Source organism: Aspergillus foveolatus, assembly GCF_047715535.1.
Source record: "Aspergillus foveolatus strain CBS 279.81 unplaced genomic scaffold BDW70scaffold_3, whole genome shotgun sequence".
Taxonomy (NCBI): Eukaryota; Fungi; Ascomycota; class Eurotiomycetes; order Eurotiales; family Aspergillaceae; genus Aspergillus; species Aspergillus foveolatus.
Genome location: NW_027396067.1, coordinates 185716 through 209565, shown reverse-complemented (window position 1 = coordinate 209565; position 23850 = coordinate 185716). Strand labels below are relative to the sequence as shown.

At 54.5% G+C, this 23850-nt stretch overlaps 10 protein-coding genes across 10 annotated transcripts; 3 read left to right on the top strand and 7 right to left on the bottom strand.

Moving 5' to 3' along the window:
• Positions 1 to 28: 28 nt before the first annotated feature.
• Positions 29 to 1210, bottom strand: BDW70DRAFT_147037 (alpha/beta hydrolase; the record flags this gene model as incomplete). The annotated part of the gene is made up of 3 exons (XM_073738658.1): positions 29 to 191; positions 242 to 1010; positions 1057 to 1210. The coding sequence occupies 3 exons, from the start codon at positions 1208 to 1210 to the stop codon at positions 29 to 31; spliced, it is 1086 nt and encodes a 361-aa protein (XP_073600136.1).
• Positions 1211 to 1833: 623 nt separating this feature from the next.
• Positions 1834 to 3249, bottom strand: BDW70DRAFT_147036 (uncharacterized protein; the record flags this gene model as incomplete). Its single annotated transcript, XM_073738657.1, has 1 exon — positions 1834 to 3249. The coding sequence occupies one exon, from the start codon at positions 3247 to 3249 to the stop codon at positions 1834 to 1836; it is 1416 nt and encodes a 471-aa protein (XP_073600135.1).
• Positions 3250 to 3350: 101 nt separating this feature from the next.
• Positions 3351 to 4663, bottom strand: BDW70DRAFT_62374 (putative cell wall organization protein/glutathione transferase (Gto3)). The gene is made up of 3 exons (XM_073744412.1): positions 4219 to 4663; positions 3669 to 4133; positions 3351 to 3599 (listed from the first exon to the last, which is right to left on the bottom strand). Exons 1-3 carry the CDS (start codon positions 4597 to 4599, stop codon positions 3438 to 3440), a joined length of 1008 nt encoding a protein of 335 aa, XP_073600134.1. The 5' UTR covers positions 4600 to 4663; the 3' UTR covers positions 3351 to 3437.
• A 1176-nt stretch (positions 4664 to 5839) lies between these two features.
• BDW70DRAFT_127397 (uncharacterized protein) lies at positions 5840 to 7688 on the bottom strand. The gene is made up of 2 exons (XM_073735265.1): positions 7356 to 7688; positions 5840 to 7286 (listed from the first exon to the last, which is right to left on the bottom strand). Exon 2 carries the CDS (start codon positions 7163 to 7165, stop codon positions 6176 to 6178), a length of 990 nt encoding a protein of 329 aa, XP_073600133.1. The 5' UTR covers positions 7166 to 7286; positions 7356 to 7688; the 3' UTR covers positions 5840 to 6175.
• Positions 7689 to 8207: 519 nt separating this feature from the next.
• Positions 8208 to 9803, bottom strand: BDW70DRAFT_147033 (amidohydrolase; the record flags this gene model as incomplete). Its single annotated transcript, XM_073738656.1, has 3 exons — positions 8208 to 8979; positions 9072 to 9316; positions 9426 to 9803. The coding sequence occupies 3 exons, from the start codon at positions 9801 to 9803 to the stop codon at positions 8208 to 8210; spliced, it is 1395 nt and encodes a 464-aa protein (XP_073600132.1).
• An 855-nt stretch (positions 9804 to 10658) lies between these two features.
• On the bottom strand, positions 10659 to 12573 carry BDW70DRAFT_168699 (putative 2-ketogluconate transporter; the record flags this gene model as incomplete). Its single annotated transcript, XM_073742532.1, has 5 exons — positions 10659 to 11112; positions 11173 to 11393; positions 11493 to 11790; positions 11858 to 12135; positions 12232 to 12573. 5 exons carry the CDS (start codon positions 12571 to 12573, stop codon positions 10659 to 10661), a joined length of 1593 nt encoding a protein of 530 aa, XP_073600131.1.
• A 503-nt stretch (positions 12574 to 13076) lies between these two features.
• Positions 13077 to 14382, top strand: BDW70DRAFT_62342 (glycoside hydrolase family 88/105 protein; the record flags this gene model as incomplete). Its single annotated transcript, XM_073744411.1, has 1 exon — positions 13077 to 14382. The coding sequence occupies exon 1, from the start codon at positions 13270 to 13272 to the stop codon at positions 14380 to 14382; it is 1113 nt and encodes a 370-aa protein (XP_073600130.1). The 5' UTR covers positions 13077 to 13269.
• A 1412-nt stretch (positions 14383 to 15794) lies between these two features.
• On the top strand, positions 15795 to 17061 carry BDW70DRAFT_155807 (dihydrofolate reductase family protein; the record flags this gene model as incomplete). Its single annotated transcript, XM_073740103.1, has 2 exons — positions 15795 to 16391; positions 16879 to 17061. 2 exons carry the CDS (start codon positions 15795 to 15797, stop codon positions 17059 to 17061), a joined length of 780 nt encoding a protein of 259 aa, XP_073600129.1.
• Positions 17062 to 19149: 2088 nt separating this feature from the next.
• Positions 19150 to 20982, bottom strand: BDW70DRAFT_168697 (sugar porter family MFS transporter; the record flags this gene model as incomplete). The annotated part of the gene is made up of 4 exons (XM_073742531.1): positions 19150 to 20207; positions 20317 to 20349; positions 20407 to 20682; positions 20744 to 20982. The coding sequence occupies 4 exons, from the start codon at positions 20980 to 20982 to the stop codon at positions 19151 to 19153; spliced, it is 1605 nt and encodes a 534-aa protein (XP_073600128.1).
• A 612-nt stretch (positions 20983 to 21594) lies between these two features.
• On the top strand, positions 21595 to 23797 carry BDW70DRAFT_168694 (fungal specific transcription factor domain-containing protein; the record flags this gene model as incomplete). Its single annotated transcript, XM_073742530.1, has 6 exons — positions 21595 to 21767; positions 21853 to 21943; positions 21974 to 22608; positions 22662 to 22823; positions 22888 to 23430; positions 23501 to 23797. The coding sequence occupies 6 exons, from the start codon at positions 21595 to 21597 to the stop codon at positions 23715 to 23717; spliced, it is 1821 nt and encodes a 606-aa protein (XP_073600127.1). The 3' UTR covers positions 23718 to 23797.
• Between the last annotated feature and the right edge of the window lie 53 nt (positions 23798 to 23850).

Here is a 23850-nt window from a genome sequence, read left to right as displayed (position 1 = left end):
CGAACTCCAGGACTCTGAGTACAGCAGCTCAGAAAGCATGGATCTCAAAGGGACCTGGAGCAGGCTCATCTAGTGCCCACTTGATCCCCCCTGCCATGACCTCGTCCCACTTCTTGCACACCGACAGCCGATCACCATACCGTCGAAAGCCATGCGGGACGCCCTTGAAGACATTCGTTTGTGTAGGAACCCTACATAACAAACTATCAGCACAGGTTATTAGATAGGGAAAGAGACATACCCATTCTCAGCGAGCAGCTTCGCATACAACAGCCCCTCATCCCTAAGGACATCCATCCCCGCGACCCCGAACGTCGATGGCGGCAGTCCCCTCACATCTTCCTTGCTCGCATTCCCTGGGTTGAGCCTCAGATCCTTCTCAACCTCCTTCCCGCCGGTAACCTTGAGCAACGACGTAAAGAGCTCCATTCTCTTGAATGGCAGAACCGGCGCATCGCGGTTTTCCACGTAGCTCGACACACTGGGGTCCCGGATCTGCGCCAGCTGCGGGTCATAGCAGTTATAATGTGCTAGTGGAGGAATCATAAGAACCTGTCCTTTGATCTTAGGGCGTTGCGCAAGATCTTTGTTTCTGCCTGTTGCCTGAGCGATCGTCGTCGACGCAGTCAGCCATGCGCCAGCGGAGATACCGCCCATGACGAGGCGCTCTCCATCGCCACCGATTTCTGAAAGGTGGTCGTGAATCCAATGAAAGGCGTCTTCAGTGTCGTTCCAGGCGGTCGGGTAGATGTGTTCTGGGGTGTGGCGGTAGTTGACGTTCAAGACGACGATGGGCGTGTTCTGCTCGTGGAGTGAGGCGACAATCCGCGCGCAGGTTGCATCCTCGGATGAGAGCGTACCGAACAAAAACCCGCCTCCATGCAGGTGAATGTAGATAGGCAGAGGCTCAGACGGGCTCACACTTGCGGGCCTGTAACTGCGTGCCTCCAGGGTGTAGCCGTCGCGGGTGGAGATGGTGTGGTCGCGCAGTGTTACCTTGGAAGAGAGGCCTACGTGTGTTAATTACGTCTACCGCCCGAGTGTACAAGAGCTCACCCTGCTCGATCAGCTCACGGGCTGCGGCCTCCTCGCGGGCTTTGTTGACGGCGTCCTTGAGCTGGTTGGGGTCGAGATCAGGGACGTCGGCGGGCAGATCGCGCTCGAGCGCTATCCACTCGTCGCTGGGGCCGGTGTACTCAGAGAAATCCATAGTAGAAATATTGAGTAGACTGATGAACAAAGTAATAATAGACAGTGCAGGTGGTAGCCAGGAGGAAGCAGTGATCTCGGCTCGGCAGTGCAGATAACCGAGAATATATAGGCTGGGTGGGTACCAGAGAAGACAAGGCAGATCCAGAGTATACTGTACCCCGCAGTCACTGTCGCAATCGCTATTGCAATCTCATCGTACACAAGCAGATCAGGTCATCTCCATGTATATCGTTCTTACTTTAAGGTCTTACGGGCCCTCGGTTGGCCTGCTGTTGCTTACACTAGGAGGGTCTTAAGAATACTGCAAAGCATTGATCCTTCGCAACAAGGCTTATAGACCGGCTTCTAGCTGCTAGCAGGACCTAGCCTGTACGACGAAGAAGGCTATTAACCACCTTGGCTAGCCACTCGGCCTGTCAAATGACACAGAAGTTCATGCAGCGGGTGGGTGCGGCGCTCCCCGGATTCTGCATCTGGAGTGCAACCAAAATCCATGGCCCAACTGCTTGAGCCGTCTTCTAACATGGACCTTATCTCTGCGTTCGGTCTACAGCAGCACCAGCAGCACATCAGCTCAGTTCTATACTGCATGCAAGCTACAGAGTATGGCCTCTGCACTCCCTAAGATAGGCCACCATCCAAGCTGGAACTTGAGCCCAACCGCGAAGACCACCGCAACCAAGCTCCCAAAGCCGCAAAATGTTTATTGTCTTTTGTTCCCGGCTGCTCACAGTACTCCAGCAGCGCCTGGTCCCGCTTTTGTCCACTCGAACCCGTCGCAGCCAACACTTTGGCCAGATCCACGGGACATAGATACGGCGGCTGCCGCGCGTCCTCGGCCAGGGAGGCGCTGCCCTGCATGATGCACGCGTAGTACACGCAGTGGTCAAGGCCGAAGCAGTGAGCGAGCTCGTGGGATACTGTGCGGAGGATGCGGTAGCGCCATAAAGCTGGCAAGCCGTCTCCCCTCGCTTGTGGCGGGGTAGATATGAAAGCAGCAAGGGCGGATTCTAGGGGTCCGCTGCGATTGTGCGGTTGCTGGCGTATTTCTGGTTTCTTCCTCTTCCTCTTTCTCCCGGAGTGAGTTTCGCTGTCATCAAGGCCATGGTCTTTGCAAATATCCTCAATATAAGAGACACAATGACTCCCCGGCCATGCATGGTGTCTTTCAACGTACAAAGAGTCATCAAGAAGAGGATTATACCTCGCCGTCGAGACCACCGCAACGCGCGACCCTCCGTATGCACGTCCACACACGAAGATGTCCTCGTCGTCTTCGAACAGGTCGTGGTGCACCAGCATGCAAAGCGCATACGCGTCCTCGGGGAGGATGCTAATTGCCACGTCGAGCAGGTCATCTAGATTTAGCTGGCGCGGGTAGAGTTTGTCAGATGCTGGGCACGGGCGGGTGCGGATGCGGATTGCTTCGCCTTTGGGTGTAGTGAGGGCGATGTAGGACAACTTCTTTGACCTTTTCAGTGATTCTTCGGTCCATGGCGTGAACTTCCATCTTGACGGTGGCGGTCTGAGCTTTTTCACTGGCAAACCGTCGAAGAATGCAGAGATGTAGGGTAAAATATCATCTACTGCCGGGGGTTTCAGCACCGCTTCCTTTCTCCCTCCAGCTCCAGATCCAGCTTCAGTCCCAGTTCCCGGCCCGAGTATTGGAGCTGCCCAACTATTCACCTCTTCTGCCAATTTGTCGACATTCGGCGGTCCGATAAGGTAGACCGTCCTCCGTTTCACTGTAACAGGATTCCGGTCCTCCTCGTCATACCACCCTTGGAATGACTGGGGCGGGTGCTCTGGGTCCAGCGCTAGATCATCGCCAGGAAGAACCAAGGGGCCTGGGAAGTATTTCAGGTCAATTCTTGTGGCCGGTGCTGGGGTTTCTTTTGGGGAAGATGGTGTGACTGCATCCTGGCGGTCCTGGACAGAGGGTTGGGCGTATTGCACTTGGGCGGCAATAGGAGAGGGGTCGTATGTGAGAGACGAGTGTAAGCATTCAGGTTGCCTTGCGGCTTGCCTGGGAGACATTTTCCTTTGGTTCATACTGTATCTGCTAGTGTTTGTTTGTTGTTGTAACTGGGCTGAGGCTGAGGCTGAGCTGAGTTGTCAACGCGAGCAAATGCCTACTTAGAGCGTGGCCTTGTTTTCCAGGCCTCAATATCCCTACCCCATACTGCCTACGCAACCGCCACCCAACTACTACGGGATCTCCATCTTTACTCCTCATTCAACCCCTTCTCAAACTCCAAGACCGCTGGATGACTCACACCGCCAACCGTCAGCTTCGCCCAATCCCGCTCAACGCCTTCCTCGACGTCCGGCCACGGCCCAAGCGGCGTAATGGCCTTAGGGTTGATATCATACTGGCTCTTTGTATACTGCTTCCATCAGCCTCATCAGCCTCACAACTGTCGCAACAGACCGACAACGTCAGATGGGGGACATACGTTCTCCTTGATATGCCTGAAATCCGTGCTCTCCCTCGCCGCAGGGACATCCCAATACATCGCCTTCAGCCAGTTATTCAGCAGGGGATAATCATGTCGGATCGTGCCGAGATTGCACTTGAAGTGCTGGACATAGACAGTGTCGAATCTGACCAAGGTAGCGTAGACTGTGACATCTACTTCGGTCATTTGGGAGCCGAGAATGAACGGCCCACCGTTGGCAAAGACGATCTTCTCGAGTTTGTTGAGGGCTCCAAACACGGGAATCACGTTCTTGTTATATTGATCTTGGTCAGATGCGAATCCGGCTTTGTAGACGCCCGTGCAGAGATATGGGAGGATCCAGGAATGCAGACTGTCGATTACGGTACGCAGGTGTTCAGGATACAGGTCTATCGATGCCAAAGAAGGCGGGATAAAGTCGTTGAATGCATTGGGGAGCCAGCGGAGCAACTCGAGACTTTCCTGTACCGTATAATATGTCATCAGTCACGGATCTATCGCTAAACCCCACTTGTGTTGGTAAAGAACCTCGAGGAATGAGCCGTACATTACAGACGATCGTCCCCGTCTTCCGATCCCACAGTACCGGAACTGAGTACCTCCCCTTATACTCTGAATCCGCTCTGAAGTAGATCTTGTGCAGGTAGTCTTCGCCGAAGAGCCGATCGACTGTGGCGCCGGGGTACTCGTCGTTAGAGGCTGGGAAGCGCCAACCGGGCCAGCCCTTAGAATCGCCCCTGGGGTATGGCATTACGACGCTTAGGTCAATAAGCTCTGTGAGGCCTTTTAGGTGCCGGACGAAGTTTACGCGATGGGCGAAAGGGCAGAAGAGGCCGATGTAGAGGTGGTAGCGGTTGGGCTCGGCGGGGAAGCCGTCGGGGATGGAGCCGTGCCAGCCGTCGGCGGTGGAAAGCTCGTGGTGGAGCATGATGGTGAAGATAGATAAATGATCGATGAAGAGAAGAAGGAAGTTGATGATGGATGGGACGAAGTATGTAATTGGTATAATTGATATCTTGTGATGGAGGACCAGGGACGAGCTGATGTCACGGCGGGGCAGTCCCGCCCTGGCTGCGGGGCAGGTGGAGTGGTGGTATAGTATAGATCGCATGCCTTCGCCATAGAATACCCACCTCTGACTTCCTGTTCCTGAATCGATTCGACAGCTATACGGAGGAGCACTCTATGATTCTTGGCTTAAGGCTTGAAGCCCGGTGGCTGGCAAGAACAGCCAGCTCCTGCGCATACGCCGTACAATATACCTATACCTTTTGAGTCCAAGTTAACTACCTTAGTACTCGGATACAGAAGAGACATTCAATAGCCATGGAACGCCGACAGGGCTCAGACCTGTCTAGACATTATGCACTGAGACACCCTGGGTCCATATGCATTGACGCCGAAGAGATGGGCAGCGCATTAATGTCGATAATTCGCTGTTAACTGACCTTGAGCCCATCCTCGAAAGAGGACGCCGGTGCACCTAGACGTCCACGCATGCAGAGAAACCTGAATATGGATCGTGGAAAGAGACGAAAAGCTGAATGCGCAACAAGCCCGGATTCGACCGCGAGCTCGGCCCCAATAGGGTGCGGATGGCAGGCAAAAAGAAACGCCGAATCCTACTATGTTTTCCTTTATCAGGAAGCCGGCCTTGCAGGTAGGAATATTCGAGCTATGAACGAGTCCTGCAGCAGATCGTGGGTGGAAGGAGTCGATTAGATAGAAGTGAGGTAGATGCCTTATCAGAGACCGAGAGAAGCGGAAGATATAGGTTCGAATTCTCTGATGAAGGGACGTTTCTGCTGCGATTCGAGTAAAGAGACCGACTCTTTATTGTAAGCGGTTGAGGGAGACATACCATCATTTGCAGTCTGCTCTTTGTTCTCAATCGACTGACGAGGTATGTGGATGTTGGGATATTGGGGTATGGATGGTATGATTCTAATTTTTGTTTCTCGAATCGCCTTGTCCTCAAGAGGAAGGGGACGATGAACAGGGTACCTAGATGAGGCTGGGTTCCGTCATTGCAGTTACACTAGCAGTGCTGACCTGGTTGCACTGTCTACTTGCCTGCAAAGACGTCCTTCAGGGAGAGTTGTACTGCTAGCTTGCTTATCAGGCTGGATCATTCCGCCAGGGCAGCTTGGTAAGGTGAGTCACTAAAGTGAACAATAAATGCCCTTGTAGGCTCTAATATATGTATGTTGCGATGGTAAATACATGAATCTAAGGGTATATATACATATGTATGCATAATATCAGGCTGTACAAATGCACATCATGCAGTTCAACCGTGTCGGTATACGACGTACACAACGGTGTGCAATTCGAGAGTTCGCATATTGAACACTGGAAATGAACGCGTATTTGATTATATAATCGTGGATGAAAATAGAGTTATCACTGTATTTTATGGTGACAGTCAAAAGAGTGTCGCCAAGCGGCGTGACCACCTATGATGGGTCGAGCACCTATGGGTTGAGCGTTTTCCGAGCGGCAATTTACGGCGGTCTCGAAAGCGCAGAGGATATTGAAACCGGTCGTCGCCGATCCGACAGACTGAAGCTGTCGGTAGACGTACGCCACGGGTACTGTATCCGGTCACGGTCACTCCGTTGAGGTGGCGCAGCATGGGTGACATCCCCAACGATATACTCCGGATTAACGAATGTCGGAAACGAGTCCTGCTCAGTGGAGCTCGTATCTTGCCGCGTAGGCTGGACGAGTTCAACCAGCTTGCGCAGGACTCCGCACTCGAGTTTGAGTTTTATGCTGTATACCGCCGCCTTGAGCGTCGTTTGAAGGTACCACATCCCCATGTACTCCAGGACGAGAAGGGTGACATCCATGGCGATGATGATCAAGTTAATTGCGAGGAGTTCGTACAGAACGCGCGTACGGCGGGCGTTCTTCTCGGGCCGCAGCCGAAGGAGCTTCGCCGTTTCCCAGATGTAGATTGAAGAGATGAGGATCTCCTGCGCGCAGAACCAGGCAACCTGCATTCGCTCCATAACATTGTATCCCACGATGATCGGCCGGATGCGGACGTAGACGGTGGAAAACGTGAGGACGGTCGTTGGAATTAGGAGGATGATCGCGTCGACGATGATAAGCCAGAGGACAAAGCGGAGGAGTTTGCGATTCTGAACGACCAGGTGGAGTCGCGACCAGAGAACAACAGACTGACCGGGGACCATGAAGTAGAAACCGAAGGTAGATATCGCAACCCCGAGCCATCGGGGCCCGACATCGAAGAACTCCAGCAGGTATCCGACGGAGTGCGGGATGACGCCCACCACGCCGGACAGCAGCATAGTCCAGAAGTAAAGGCCACGATAGCGTTGGAAGGTGAAGAGGATGAGAATGACGAGTTCGACGGCATTGTAGATGGCCAGAGTGATGAAGGTAACAACGACGATCTTGACGGAGTCATTATCGCCTTTGTAGCCTCCAATGAGTCCATCGGGCGGTTGCGTGAGGTCGGTCCCCATAGCGAAGCCGAGAGGACGGAGCTGGTTCAATTAAGAGATCCGCGACTGTCCGTCGACGCCATCACAACGTTGGAGCGAGGAGCATGCGCTTCGACGGCATTTCTTGATGGGGAGAGAAAGTCTGGGGCCGAACAACAGCAGTATCAGCCGAAGTCCGGTGCGAAAATAGACCAGGAGTCAGGAGATTGACTGGCAGAATCTGACCGCGTGGCGAGCCTTGGATCAGCAAGGTCGAATTTGTTGGTTTCCACGCTTTCCACGCTTTCCACGCTTTCCACGCTCCAGGTGGCGAGGCCAGCCTTTTCACTCTCCCCTTCCCCGAGATGGCAGTGGCGGGACCGAGTCTAGGAGGCAGAGAGCCGAACTCCGTGGTGCTTCCCTGCAGCGGCGGCCACAGCAACAATTGGCCGATGTGACTGCAGTCAAGAGCGAGAAATAGACAGAGGTCGACTGACACCAGGAGAAGAGGAAAGAGGAAAGTGGACGAGAGAAAGTTAACGGCCCTCAATATTCCCAGATTATTCGCTGTGGTATGCCTTACGTAATTGCCGGGGAAAAAGAAAATAAAGTTTTTGGGGAAACTGATCTAGCTTCTTTGGGAAAAATAGTCACGTGTCGTCTGTATTAGAGGTGGTCGAGGACTCCATCCACCAAATCTCATCCACACGGGTATTTATCGGACATTCTCAGCCAGGATGTACTCTGGGTACTGCGGGCAGTGTCAGGAGACTATTCCCTGGGATAGGGTCCCATATCGTCCGACTGGCGCTCCCATCCAATTGCCCCTCTCGCTGTCTCTGGGACCTGTTTATCCAGTATGCGGGGAAGAAGGGAGCTGGGATTGTCAGAGAATATGGTCAATATACCTCTGCTGTGGATGGGCCAGCCATGATCCAATACCTCTGGATTCTGCATGCAATCTTCTGCTTGCTGGACCCTGGATCATACAACTCTCAGCCAATGCAGGGTATGATTCGGCCTCTTGGCCGGAGAGGATCACGCCGAGCTCGCAGAGTACACCCAGCTATATGCCAACCAGATCTCACTCGACCGTCCACTTGGGCCTGACCTTCTCGCCCAATCCAGCCCGCTCCACAATCTCTCGACTCCTCCTCTCTGCTTCTCTGACAATCTCCCCCTCGTCCATGGTCAGCAACTCCCCATTCCGAACCACTACCCTTCCGTCTACGACCACAACATCCACATCCCTCCCGGTGGCCGTATAGACCACCGCACTCACCGGATTGAACCAAGGCTGCATGCTCACTCCCCTGGCGTCAATCGCCACAAAGTCCGCCTTCTTTCCAGCTTCCAAGCTCCCAATTTCGCTGTCGAGGCCTAACGCCTTTGCCCCGTTGATTGTCGCCATCTCCAGCACCGACTCAGCCGACACAACTGTCGGGTCATATGATGCCCCCTTGTGGATGATTGCGGCCAGCTTCATCTCCTGCAGCAGATCGCAGGTGTTGTTGCAGGGGGCACCGTCTGTCCCAAGACCGATATTCACTCCTGCGGTTTGCAGGTCTGGCACGCGGCAGGTTCCCGAGGCGAGTTTGGCGTTGGAAGTGGGGCAGTGCGCGACGTGCGTTCCCGATTCTGACAGCAGGGATATATCCTTGTCATCCAGGTGCACCATGTGCACGAGGACTGTAGACGGAGATAGCAGCCCGACGGAAGAGCAGTACGTCATGGGCGTATGTCCCACGGAGCCAAAAAATGCCCTATCGGCTTTGACCTCGGCGCAGTGCATCGTGATGGGTATATTCTTCTCTCGCGAGATAGCGGTCATTTCGCGGTATAGTTCGTCAGATACCCTACCGTCCCATTAGCCCATCTAAGCATCCAATAGCAACGTAGGAAAGCGAGAAGGAGAAACAAAAAAGGAAAAAGAAGACGAGAGACATACCCCCCTGGCGTCCTCGCCCCAAACCAAACCCGTATCCGGTCATCCGCCTTCCCATTCCACTTCTCCCACATTTTTGCAGTCCCCAGTAGCGACGTCTCGCGATCCTCGATGAGCCCGGGGTGCATTGCCCACGCGTCATCTGCAGCATACGTGCCCTTATCCATGACGATCTTCCCCAGACACCCTCGGATTCCTGATTCTGCGACGGCTTGACAGAGCCCTTCAAAGCCGTAGCGGTCCGCGAACTGGTAACATCAATCTGTCAATACCCAGTCCCATAGCCATGTAGCCTCCACCCCACTATCTGTCACCCAAAGGTAAATGCGCGAGAAGCATTGCTGGAAGCGTACATACCATGCTCTCCAGGAAACACGTCGTCCCGCTCTTCAACATCTCTGCAATACTCAACCGCGCCGCCGCATATCCATCGTCCTTTGTAAAGTTCCCCTGCAGAACCCAGATCCGCTCACAGAGCCACGAGACGAGCTCGAGGTCATCCGCCGTCCCCCGAAGCAGTGTCTGCGCCGTGTGCATGTGTGTGGAGACCAGCCCAGGGATCACGATCCGGCCGGTAAGGTCGTATTCCTCTTCATCGGGGAATTGCGCAAGCAGGGCCGCTGTTTTGCCGAGCGAGGAAATGCGGTTCGAGTCGCGGGGGACATAGATGGCACCATCGGTAATGATTCGCCGGGTTGGGTCGAGGGTGAGGATTGTTGCGTGGGTGTAGAGCATTTTATCTGCAGACCCCTCTTACTCTTATTGGAGCTGTTTTATCTATCGTGTGGATGTAAATCCCTGCGGTGTTCTGCAGATCGATGTTATATACTCTGCGAGTTGGCTGAATCGGGATGTCGGCGACCTCCGAGACTGTAGATAAGAACGGAGAGCATTTGGACTCCAGTCGGGGTGGGAGATTGGCCGGCCAGCTGGAGCTCTCCGAAACTGAATCTGTCCCACTTAGTGTCTGGGAGCTGGATTTGTTGCTCCTTCTCCTTGGTATGGGCTGGGTTTAGCTCATGGGGCGGATTGGCGCTCAGTTGTCTAGGGCTAGGATTAATGCTGCCTTGGAGCTAGCGCAGCGCGTCGCGTTTGACAGAGCTCAAGCGACGCTATCTTTTACATAGAATAAGCGAGACGGCTATAGTACTTGGTGTCGTCTCCATCGTAGTGCATGACTGGGTAATGTGCGTCGGCTGTTGGTGGCCATCCTCAATTATCCAATGCCCTCAGCTTCCCTTGTTAGGGTAACATAGTTTCGTTGACCCGCTCAAGCTGTTACGAATAGAGAATAGTATAAAAACATGGACTACGAATATTGGATCTCGTTTCACAGCAATGAGTGCAGAAGTCAAGCATGAGTACATGTTATATCATCATGGAAGCCGGAAAATACAGGGCGAGGTATCATGTAAGGAAACTAAGCAAGCCATACAGTGCCCTTCCCAAGTAGATCAATTGAATCCCAAATTCCCGTGCTTTCGTATTTCTACTCCATAATCCAATTATTAACTCGCAACCCAAAGTGGCGCAGTAAGTAGGTGCGTAGGTAAGCCAAGCAGGTCATGAGAAAGACAAAACACACACCACCTAGTAGATATACCTGAAATACAAGTTCTCCTGATCAGTGCGATCCTCGAAAGCATGCGCTAGATTCTGCTCATTGGGATCAAGGCCCGCCTCACGAAGGAGTCTCTCCTTTTTCTTATTCTGGTGCGCGAGGTACCATCTAAGGAAGATGACGCTGATAGTCAAGCAGACATAGCAGCCTAGATGGACACCAAAGGCAATGAAGTACTTCGGGGCGTCACGGTCCAAGAACACCTGCGGGCCGATCGCGTTTCCAACGGCCCAGGAGACGAATGTCGCGGCAATGGCGGCGGATTTCTTTGTTGCGCCACCGATGTTGCGCGAGACCATGGAGAGACCGAGGGTCTGAGCGGACCAGAAGGAGAGCGTGATGTAGTAGGAAATCAGCAGGCCGACTTTTGTGCCTAGGTTCTTGTTGTCCACGGTCATGAGGACGATTGTGCCGATGTAGGAACTGCGGTCATGTTAGTTAGGGCTGCGGATGGGGGTATAGCGAAAAGGCTAATGGACGTACGGGATAATGAAGCCCAGCATGACGTAGAGGTTCTGTCCTGTCTTTCGGACGAGATACGCAGAGGTCAGCAGCACGATGATGATGTAGAAACCAAGCACCATGGCGAGGAGCTGCGTCTGCAGGACGGTAAACTCAAAACCGGCAATGATGATGTTGGCGAAGGCGCCGAGGCCGCTGGTGGGAAGAGTAGTGAAAATTTGCACGGCGCAGTAGCACCAGATCTATACGGGTAGCCATCATTAGCCGCCATCCTCACGATATCGCTTGAGGGAGAGGGAGAGGGAGAGAGAGAGAGGGAAAAAGAGCAGAGGAGAAATTACCTGAGGATCAAGCAGGGCCTCCTTAATCTGGTACGCGCGGAACTTCCTGTTCTGCAGACCAGTCTGGTTCGATCGAACACGCTCAACCATGAGCTTCTTGTCTGCCTCGCTGAAGCATTTCGCGCGCATAGGCGAGTCGGGCAGCCACCAGAGGACGAAGAAGCCCCAGAGAACAGAGGCGCAGCCGTAGGTCATGAAGAGAGCTTGGAAGGATTTGACGTCGTGGTCGTTGCCAATGAGACTGAAGCAGTAGGCGAGCAGGCCACCGACGATCTGTTGCATACCGTTCATCATGTACCTAGAGTATCCACCGATGTTGGCATTGTTTACATGGATTGGGGAGGATTTGCGGAGAGACGACTTACCAGTATGTCACAGTCTCTGCCTGCTCCTGACGCTTATACCACATACTCGACATGAGCACAAACGAGGGCTGGCAGACGGCCTCGAAGATACCGAGGAGGGTGCGGACGGCGACAAGTGAAGGGAAGTTCTTGCATGCGGCGTGCAGGGCCAGCACGGCACCCCAGAGGATGATGTTGATGCCCAGGTACTTTGCAATCGGCACGCGCTGGATGATCCAGTTGGTCGGGTACTCGACGATCAGGACGGCAATGTAAATACAGGTCGTGAGCCAGGAGTACTACAGGCAGGGGATGCAGCATCAGTATCAAGTCGGGTCGGGCATCACGGTTAGGGTTGCCTCCGCGAGGAGGCGAGAGGGCGAGGGCGTGTGTACCTTGTTCCCATCCTCCAGATCCGCATACTCTCGAATGCCCATGATTGACGAGAACGACAGGGTTCCTTTATCGAGGGCCTGCAGGAAGTACGTGCAGATCATGACGACCAGCACGCGCTTGTCAATCATCCGTCGCAGCCGCTTGTTCGTCTCCTCGTCGATCTCGACGACCTCTTCGCCTGCATACGCGGCGATCTCCTTGTCGACACGCGACTGGTCGACATGGTCTTTGTGCATGCCCTCGCTGTCGGAGAGGACGCGCTCGACGTGCGCCGAGTCTTTGATCTCCTTCGAGACGGACAGGGGCGCAGCCGCGCTTTCGGGCTCGGGCTTGTCGGCCATGCTGCAAGAAACCGAGAGAGGAAATGTTAGGGCTAGCTGGGCTGATTGCAGAGGTGACCGGGGAAGAAGAAAGAAGGGAGGAAGAAGGGAGAAGCCGGGGGCACCTTTTTATTGTCTGCCCATCGCCCTAAAAGAAGCCCTGATACCGCCGGTCATCCTGGACGCGCCCTAATTGTCAGTCGGCTCCAGAATCCACGGAGAAGCAGCCCAGAATCGACCGATCAAAGCAGCAATTCTCCTCGAGTCAAGGCCAGCTTCCCCGGTTTCTCTCCAGGGTCTCCCCAGCCCGCCTCCCCCGCCCGGGGGTATGTCCCACTAGCTGCCACATTGGCCCGAGACTACCGAGAACCCAATCAAGCACTCTCGTCGTGCGTGGCATGGCATTTGGTGCTGCCAATGGGGGGCGAGATCGCGTTCTTGGCTGCGCTCTAGCGGTTCTTTCGGCGCCTTCTGCCCCGAGAGCGACCCATGTCAACGCGGAGAATCCTCAGCGGTTCTTCCACGTATCATCGCCCTTGAGCTCGTGCAGATCGGGGTTGCGCCGTTGGAGGCGGGGCATTAGGGACCGAGGGACCGAAATTGGCGGCTTATAGCTTCAATCGCGGGGTGAATAGCCTCGCCAACCGTCTGTTTCTCTCTGTCTATCGATCAAACCACCTCGAGCCCATTCCATTCAAGTACAGAAAAGCCGTCACCATGGCCCTAACCAGAGCGACGGCGCATGCCACAGTGAGCCGGCTGATTACCAACCTGATCAACATCAAAGACACGACCGGCCAGTTCCTCCTCCGGCTCGAAGACGGGCGCGTCATTGATACAAAGTCCTGGGCCGGATGGGAATGGACGCACGGAATCGGTCTGTATGGAATCTGGAAATACTACGAGATCACAGGCGATCCGAAGCTCCTGTCCATTATCGAAGAATGGTTCGCCGCACGGCTGGCGGAGGGGACGACGAAGAACATCAACACCATGGCCGTCTTCCTGACGCTCGCATACGTCTACGAGAAGAGCGGGAACCAGAGCTACCTGCCCTGGCTAGATTCCTGGGCTGAATGGGCGATGCACGAGCTCCCGCGCACACCACACGGCGGTATGGCGCACATCACCTACCTCTCAGAGAATCACCACCACCAGCAACTGTGGGACGACACACTGATGATGACGGTCATGCCTCTGGCGAAGATCGGAAAGGTGCTCAACCGGCCGGAATACATTGCCGAAGCGAAACGCCAGTTCCTCATCCATATCAAGTACCTTTTCGACACAAAGACAGGGCTCTTCTTCCACGGGTGGGAGTTCAATGAGGACCAGGCTACGGGACACGGACATAACTTTGCGAATGCGCGCTGGGCGCGCGGGAACAGCTGGGTGACGATCGTGATACCGGAGTTCATTGAGCTTCTGGATCTGCAACCGTCCGACCCAATCCGGGTTCACCTCGTCGATACGCTGATCGCGCAGGTAGAGGCCCTGAAGCGGTTGCAGACAAACGATGGATACTGGCGTACGCTCCTCGATCACGAAGACTCCTACGTCGAGTCCTCGGCCACAGCCGGGTTTGCGTGGGGGATCCTCAAGGCCGTGCGGAAGAGGTACATCAGCGCCGAGTATAGAGAGGTCGCAGAGAAGGCGATCCGGGCTGTGGTGGCCAAGATCGACGATGACGGGGAGCTGCAGAATACGAGCTTCGGGACGGGGATGGGCGATACATTGGAGTTTTATAAACAGATTCCGTTGACGAGCATGCCGTATGGACAGGCGATGGCGCAGGGCGCGTTGGTGGAGTGGTTGAGGGGGACGTTCTAGGATGATAAGGGCTACGAATCCTGTAACGACCGCGGTAGATTGACATAGAATTTTATCAGATTTCACGATGCAATTCCATTTCACCATTTCGAATAAGACGTATACACTGGTGAGAACTTATAGGGCAAGCCCTGTCGGCCAGGCCAGGACCATGATACCGAGAGTCCCCGGCTCGGCTGGTCGCTGTATGCACTTTACGCCTTGCTAGGGACATTTAGCTATGGAGGAGAACCGTGCAGTGTCCATTTCCTTCACTATGTCCTCTTCAATACATCATTGTTGTGTATCTCTCGAGCAAGGGTATCTCGTTTCAGTTGGGATGCCGTTGTTCTCTTCGTTCTATAGCCCTTCACAGCTCTATACCGATAGAGAACAGGTATCCGAATGCCAATAAGACCCTCGCGGCACGTATACAATGTGAGCTCGGCAGTGCCGATTCGGCAACGAGGATCTTGGGTCTGCCTAGGCTGTCCATCAGCCAGTTCACGGCGCGGCGTCGTGAATGCAGCGGTCGCGAGCGTAGAGAGTGCCCGAGTGGACGATCGGTTATAGCAGTAAGAGGGATAGATGGCTATGGGGCCATACTGGAGGGTTATGGTGCTGCAGGGTGGTTCTGCGACTCTGGTTGGGTTTAGGATGGGTGATGAGAATTGGAATACGGCGATACTAATGAATACCCACTGTGGCACGCGTCAGGAGCTCTAAGCACATCAGAATGCGAGATCGCAGATGCAACGAACAGCATAAATCTCTTTTCACAGAGCATTTCGTGGATATATAAGTAGGTTATAAAGTAGGTAAGGTAAACGCAGGAAGCGAGGGTTGTAGCCATAAGTTTCAGACCCCAAGGCTCAAACGAGGTGCAACTAAGGTGCTATAATCTATTCCAGCATTGAAGCGCTTATTCTACCTTCCTATGCATCATATCAGAGCTCGCTCTGCCGTGCAATCGGAGGTGTTGTCTGCTTGCTCAGCCAAGAGCTCGAGCCCAGTAGGGCAGGAGGGCCACCAGCCAAGCTGATCTGTCCCTTATCAAGACGATGCCCCTTATAAGGTATTGATGCACTTTATAAGGTATTGTTCAGTGTGGAATACCGATGAGGTTGCTGGAAAGATGTGCTATCTCGCTTCTCTTTGCTCTATGCCGAATCAAACCTGCCCAGAGGAACGCAGATCTCACTTGCAGTCGAGATACGAGCTAAGCCCCCATGGATCCCATGGCTCCCGTGTATTTTCTGCATCCTTGCATTTCCGGCATTACCTTGCAGCCCGTCCTGGCATTCCAGAGGTTCCCCGCAGTCTTGGTTTTCTCGGCGTGACTCACCCTGATCCATGGTCTGGTAACCGTAGACGCCCTATTAACCCAACATCGCCTTCGACGGGACATAATCTCATACTCATCCCTCCAGAAAATGCCTCCTCATACCCGCACCTGGAAAGCTCGCGTCTTCGCAGCAACAAGCCTAGACGGCGCCATCGCACGCCGAAACCACGATGTTAGCTGGCTTACACAACCAGAGCCGAACCCAGATCATAAGGCCCCGACGAACTCGGCGGCAAGATCAACGCCGTCTACAGAACAGCACATGGCCGAAGTCGATTTTATGGTCATGGGCCGTCGGACGTTCGAGGTTTGTATGGGTTTTCCAGAGTGGCCGTACCCGGCGAAGAAGCTGCTTCTCCTGAGCGCAACATCGGCGGCTTCAGATTGCAAGCTACCGGGTAGTGAGAGCGGCAGTGCTATTGCTGAGCACTTGCAATATGTTCGGGTTGTCGCGTCCCCCGAAGAGGCCGACAGGATCTTGAACGAGGAGGGCGCAAGTCTGGTGTATGTGGACGGCGGCAAGACGGTTCAGGAGTTCCTGAGGCGCGGCTGGGTAGACGAGATGGTCCTTACGCTGGCCCCTGTTCTGCTGGGAGGGGATGAGGGGAGGCCAAGGTTGTTTGGTGATCTCCCTGCGGATATCCGCTTCACGCTCTGTGGAGTAGATATCATTGAGAATGGGATGGTGAGTTGTTATTATCGGGTGCAGAATCCGGAATCATGAACGAGTAGAATCGGATTCGGTTTATGGAAAGAGCGAAAAAGCTCAAGGATCCATACAACGTATCCAAAAGTTACTTGAGTAATACTCGGTGGATGAGAGTCACTCGAACTCAGAATGAATATATGACATGCTCTGGCTCTGCGATCTGTGCCTCCTCCATTTCTAGCTTCGTCTCTACATTCTGAGACAGCCCAATTATGAGGGGAAGGTATTCCCACAGGGTCTCTGGTAAATAAAGAAAGGTGCTCACCGGGTTTGGGTCGAGTATGCTCCGATGGATCCATGGGTATCATATCAGCTAGATCGTAAAACAACATCAAGAGACATGTCATTCCCCAAGCATCCCAGCCAGCTTCTCCTTCCGCCCCTTCAGCGCCTTATTCGACTTCTCCAACTGTGCCCGCAAGTCTGCGTTCTCACGCTCAAGATCATGCTTTCTTGTTGTCAGGCCCTTCATATCACCACCGCCTCCCATCCTCCTGCTCAGAGCAATCTCGTTCTTTTAGATGCTCAGCTCCTAGCGAAGACCAGCCATCTTGTGCTCGAGATCGGCCACAGTTTTACGCAACAAAGGAACCTCTCCGAGTTCGCGGTAGACGACGGAAAGCGCAGAGTCGACTTCATTGAATAACGTGTTGAAGCTGGATTTCCGTAGAGATGATGACGCGATGTTAATGGCGCCGTCATCAAAGGTCCAGAGCCAAAGCAGAAGCAGAAGCAGTAGCGGCCTTTGTAGGAGGATTCTGGTTCTGGGGGGTAGAAGCTTCCCCTACAATATCGTTGGCGGCAGAAAATACAGCCATGCTTGTTCGGTCTCCTTCAGCCGCAAGAGGCAACCGTGCAGGCGCATCTGGATTTGGAATCGCCGCTTGGGCTGATGCCCGGGCCAGGGCAGCAGCATCCGTTTCCATATGTTAAAGCACAAGACAGCTTTTGAGCGTCGATCCCGGCGGCGCATCTGGATGGGCCGTATATCCCTGCGGGCTTTAAGGGTAGCGGACAAGATTGGGGAAGTCTTCTGGTTCTAACTTGGGCCGGCGTGCAACGTCGTTCCAGGCGCGCGCCAAACAGACGGGACAATGCCAGGGGTTGAAAAGATCTGGTATGGACGCGACCCGCACGTCCGTCGGCATGCACCTCACGTGGTAAGATCGCCTACATGTATCGCAGGGCATCAGATCATTTGGTTTGAAGCATTCGAAGCCGAGACGGTCATGCGGGCGTCCGAGTCCTGCAGGAGCGTGTTAGTATACCGATATTCCCCTTATGCTGCGTGCGGACCGGGATTAGTGAAACTACTTACTCATAAACGTCCTGTATCTCCGCTCAACTTCAGACTTAGGCTCCACTGGTCCTTCAATCAGGCTGACAGGATCATTTTCGATGCTTTATTCGTGACTCGTGCTCTCGGCCTGGGCTACCGCAGGGAGCGTGGGACGCTGCCGCGCTGTGGAGCCATCTTGTCTGGCGGTTCTCTTCCGTCGTAGTGGAGCTTTAGGCATACTCGGTGCGGTTCATTGCTCTGAACTCGTTCTCAAGCTTCTGCAATAGCACCGATTGATGGCTGGAGGATTGTTGCCAGCGCCTTGTCAATAAGCTCAGACTGTGAACACGAAATTTGTCAGCGTTGCTTCTTGCAGACAAAATGGTCAGCTGACTTCAGAGGCCTTCACTGTAGATGAAGGTAACTGGAGCAGGTGCATATTATACGATCGTGAGATTCGGGGGGAGACGATCTCAATGTAGTTCCCAATCTGCTTCTTTCTGTAGAGCAATTGGTATCCGTGGCAGAAATATTAGAGAGTTTCTCAAAGTTTGAAGCATGCAACCCAAGTGCAAGCGATTGCACAGAGGGAACTATATATTATATCAACGGTAGGGCCAGGCCATAACAAGCGTAGGTGAAGCCAGTTGGTTTTCGAATACGCAGGTTATTCGTTTTTCTATTTTTTGATAATTCTGGAGCGCGGGCGCAGTGATTTATACTCTTGGTCTCTGATTCGCAGGCGAATCACCACCTCAGACCAAAGCTCACGAACGGTATGGAAGGATGCAGTGACACATTCGTCGTGATCGGCGAGAACTTGCTTCCATTGGAGCTTCTTTAGGGCATGCCAGCCGGTTGACTCGGGATGTGGTGACCGTTACCCTCTTACCAGGAACCTCTCGTCGTAGGCTCCTGCAGCGCGAAATGGCCGGTCCTTTTTCTCCCAAGTTCTAGGCAGACTAAAATATATGGAGGCCGGTTAGACTTTGCCGGTCCTTCAAAGCCCCAGGCCGGTTGATTGGGGTTGGTCTATAACATGCAGACGTACCATGGGGGTCGAAGATCGTTTGCACTACTGAGAGACTGCCGCAAGAACTCTGAACCAACGAGAATAAGTAGTGCCCATAAGGTATGCTTTTCTGGAGCAGAGTCCAATTGTGCTCATCATATAATAACTCCTTCCTCTTGGGAGGACCTTGGGGACTCCGTGGCTGGGCATCCAGGTGAGTCCATCCGGATCCTGAAGATAGGGCTTTGTTTTTACAGCCAGTAGATCGGTAAGTATTCAGTAGTTTGGTTTTAGCGGAGAGCTTAGAATATTACTTAGATTTCCCAGCTCGAACATTGCTTGTATGCAAGCCTGCTAATTGTTGAGTGTGATAACTCCAAGTAAACCTGTCAACCCTGCCTACGTCTTGAAGATCGTTACCCCGAGCCACCTACAGGCCCATGGCTACACCTGCGCCTCCTTATTCGCCACCCCTAGCTGCTCCACATGCATCGTATTCAACACCGTCGCCGCATCTCTCTTGACAAGACTCCTCTTGACCGGATTCGGGGCCGAAAAGACCTCTTCCAGTTCCTCGAGTGTGCGGTCCTTGGTCTCAGGAAAGTAGAAGTACATGATGACGATCTCGATCAGGTCCCAGAACACAAAGACGAGGTAAAAATAGTACTGAATATTCTTGAAAGCCGGGCCAGAGCTGTACTGGATGATCGTGCTCGCGATGGACGAGGCCAGATTCCCCACTGCGGTGCCCTTGGCGCGGGTCGTTGTCGTGAGGGTCTCGGCGATGTACATTGACTGCAGCGGGGTCCAGCCAAAGGAGAAGACGATGCCGAAAAGGTAGATGAAGGCGATTGTGGTGTTGGCAGCGGCGGTGTTGGTGGGATCGTCGGTTGCCAGCTTCGAGGTTCCGGTGATGATGGCGAAGGCGACAGAGCAGAAGAGGAGGGAGTAGATGAGCAGCGGGCGTCGGCCGATGGTGTCTGTCATGCGGGCGCCGACGACAGCCCCGAGAAGGGAGAGTGGGGGATAGATGCCGTTGAAGAGGAGTTTCCTGCTCTCGCTGACAATACCGGCGTTCTCCAGCATGACCGGGAGGTAGTAGCTGGTGACGCTGTTACCGGAGATCTGGCCGAAGCAGGCCATGCCGAGCACGCAGATGAGCCTACGACGTGCAGAGTGGCCGGTGTAGAGCTCGCGGTAGTCCCACCATTTCTTGTCTGATGCGTCGGTGGCGATGCTCTGCTGCATCTCTTTGAGCTGGAGATGCACGAGAGGGTGATCGGGGTCGTTCTCTCCGTGGTACCTAGTAAGGATCTTTGCGGCGTCTTCTGCACGGTCCTGCGCCATCAGCCAGCGAGGGGACTCGGGGATGAACCAGACCCCGATCACGACGAGGGCGGACGATATCAGCTGGCACCAGATCGGGATGCGGAAGGAGTTGGCATTGTCGAGCTGCGAGCAGCCGTAAACAACCCAGCTGGCGAGGATGGAGCCGATGTACCTGTTGGGGGAGTCTCAGGATAGGAAATACCAGGCATGGGAAGAGCATGGGGTCAGAAGAGGGTCAGGATAGGGCCAGGAAGACCGGTCGGGAAATGCGCGCAACTCACCAGGTGCAGTTATAAAGCCCGGTAATTGTGCCTCTAGAAACGACTGTAAGTATCCCTTTCGTGCTTAGGGCTTCGAAAATCGGTGCATACCTCCACGCCGGATGAGCCATTTCACTGACATAGCACGGTGCAGACACACAGCAGAAGCTGACACCAAATCCAAGGATAAACCGCCCAGCGAGGAACATTCCTCTGTTCACAGACGGACTCTGGATGCAGGTCCCAATGACGATGATCAGGGCGCCCACAAACATGCCGCATCGGCGGCCCCAGTAGTCGTTGACCGGCCCCGTGAAGAAGACGGCTGGAATAGAACCGATATTGTAGAGGGCAAAGACGATCCCGGTGCTGGAACCCGATGTTTCCCTGGACTGCGTTAGAGAAGGCTGTGGCTAGCTCGTCAAGGGGTCTTTCAGGCGGCTCGTACATGTTGAAGAAGTCCAGGTACGTCTCCATCGCGTTCAGCCCTCCCATGAGGGAGCCGTCGTATCCATTGAGGGTCCCACACAGGTATGGAATGATAAGACACAGGTAGAGACGGAACATCGACCAGGTCCAGGGGCTGTATTTGGCGTTGAGCGCATCGTGGGCGACCCTCACCTCCTCGGCTTCTCCTACTGCCTCCTTCTGCCCTGCAGTAGGCTGGACAGTCTTCTCGTCAGCCATGGCGACCAAGCTGTGCTACTGCTGCTGCTGCTGATTTCTCTGTTTTACAATGAAGACACTGTGCTGTTTCTTCCCCTCTTCCTCCCTCCCCATCACGCGCGCTGCGGCGTCTTATATCCCTGCAGTGAACCGTGAACATGGGCTGTCACCCAACCCGGCACAAGGAAAAATACGGCCAATCAGGAGGCTGAGCGGCAGAAACAGCGGCGCCCCTTTACGCCTAGCTAGCTTGATCTGGGAATTTCCCCACGGGGCTGGTAGTCTTGTCTTTGCTAGGATCGTCCAAGCGCTCGGGGGTATCGGGCCCGAGGCAACTCGTATCGGACGACCAGCCTGATTCTGCAACAGGCAATGCCCGTTCCCCGCAGTGGACGAAGGTGTGCCATTGGTGGCTGTATATTAGCTCCCCACGCGATCACTCCAGAGCGATACTCGACATCCGACACCCCCATGGTTCTAGCCACAAGCTGCTGCTGACTCGACTGCTCGATCATCGCCCTTATCGGAGCTGGTATAGGCTGGTATCGCAATGGAGAGAGAATCTGACGTTCGGAAGCGCAAGCGCACCTCTCATGCTGTAAGCCCCCGACCACGGGGTATCTGCCCAAGCTGATGGTTCGGCAATTGTGCGGCAGTGTGACTCGTGTCGCCATCGCAAGGTCAGGTATGCTGCAAGGCCTCAGCTGCGCTTCGACGGTAACATTCTACAGATGCGATGGCCGCCAGCCGTGTGCTACGTGCTTGTCTACGGGTGAAGACTGCCTCTACGGGGCCGAGGCCATACCGTAAGTCCCCAGTCAGGGTCCCAGGAGTCTTAGGAGTCCCAGCAGCGAACAGAGTGGACCGGAACATCTGACTTGGCGGCCGCAGCAAGAGCAAATCGGATCTGATCCTAGACGTGGTCCTGCGCTCAGAGAATATGCTGCGTGCAATGTCTGGGCACCTGGTGAGGGCTCCCACCGTCCCGGCCGTGCCCTGACTGACCCCTTAGCATTCTTTGCTGGGCCCAACGAGCCCAGTCGACCCCAGGATTGCATCCTCTCCGCTGGCCTTTTTCTCGCCTCCAACGACCGACACGGCGCATCACCCGCCTAGTTCGCCCGACCAGATCTCGAACGCCGTCCTTCCTCAATTCCATTCGTCCACGACCGAGTCGATACTGGCATGGCCGCATTTCAAGGACCTCCAGACCCTGCGTCGCAACTACCGCGGGTCTGTTTTCCAACTGGAGAGCCAGCGAGCGCCACTCAGAAACCGGTCGTCCGTCGTGCTGCCGTACATGGGCCAGGAGGAACTCGACTGCCTCCTCGACTCGTTCGAACAGAACGTTAACTTCTGGTATCCGACCCTCTCCCAGGCCACCAGGACAGAGGTGGAGGTGCGGGTCCTGTCGAACAGCCTCGAGGAGGACGTCGACTCGTGCCTGGCCCTGCTGGTAATGGCTCTGGGATGCGCCAGCGAGCTCGTCCGCTGCGCCACGACGGACCGTCCAGACACACCGGATGCTGAGAAGCTTCGCCGATGGCAGCTGCTGAGCGGGCTCTATTTCGACATCGCCTTCAAGAAAATCTATCTCGCCCAGGCTGAGTCCTGCACGGAGGCGGTGCAGTGTCTCTTCTACACAGCGTAAGTGTCTCCCTCGGTGCTGGCCAACCGCGACCCTGATGGCATCGATTCAGGCTCTTCTTCGCGTTTTTGCAACGGCCGATCCAGGCCTGGTCGTTCATCAGCGCGGCCGCGACCAAGTGTCGCTTGCTGCTCTCGTATTCCACATCCGACACCCCTAGCGAGAAACTCGAATGCCTTCGCCGCATCTTCTGGTCTTGCTATATCCTGGAAAGGTGTGTCTTTATTTTAAAGCCCCGTTTTATGACCTTAAGGTCTGTCTTCCAGCTAATTGATAAGCGACTACCTCGCCGAGCTCGCCGCGCTCCCGCATACCGGGATCGCAGAAATCGAATCCTCTATCCCCCTACCGGGACAATACCATACACACACCTCCTCCAGCACAGAAGAGGAATCCTCGCTCTACTTCCTCGCCTGCATCTCGATGCGCCGTCTGCTCAACCGCGTGCATGACCTCCTCTACGCACGCAACAACGGCGTCGCCTCCGATATCAACCAGTTCCCGCCCGTCGTCGCCGAACTGGACCACCAGCTCAACAAATGGAGGGACTTGCTGCCATCTGCATTCCACTTCGATCTCAGCCGTGCGCCCGCCGGATCCATGGAGGCGGGTTTCCTCCGCCAACGCTATCTGACCTGTAAAAGCGTGATCTACCGACCGTACCTCACTCTGGCGCTCTCACTCACCACGCGAGCGGACCCCATCTCGCCGACGGTCTATGAAGGATGCAAGACCTGCCTGGAGGCCTGTTGTCTCCACGCGCAGAACCTGAATGCGTTTCCGCAGACGGTTATGATCGACACGTGGATTTGCTCGCTCTCGTATGTCGTGTCTCTGTCGTGTCTCTCCGCACAGGCCGAGAATATGCTAACACTGGATACTCATACCTAGGATGGCGTCCGTAATGCTGATTGCGCTTGCGACTGCAGCAGATAGCTCTCTACGCGTGTGCCTCCCAGAGGACGTGACAGAGATCGGGCCCAATCTGACCAAGCACCTGGTGCGGTGGATGCAAGTTCCGGGCCAGGGGGTCTCACCGAGCGTGCTGCAGAGTGTCAGGCTCATTGAGGACGCAAGCGCGTCCCTTGACGAGATCCTGCGTGGATAATTGTTCTATAAATATACCTGGTACCTATCAATTCGCGTGCCGTATCAAGTATGGATCGTAGCCTGTCGACGTCATGCGCGGGGTAGAATAATAATTAATATTAAGCACTTCTCCTCTACCACCACCCATTTAC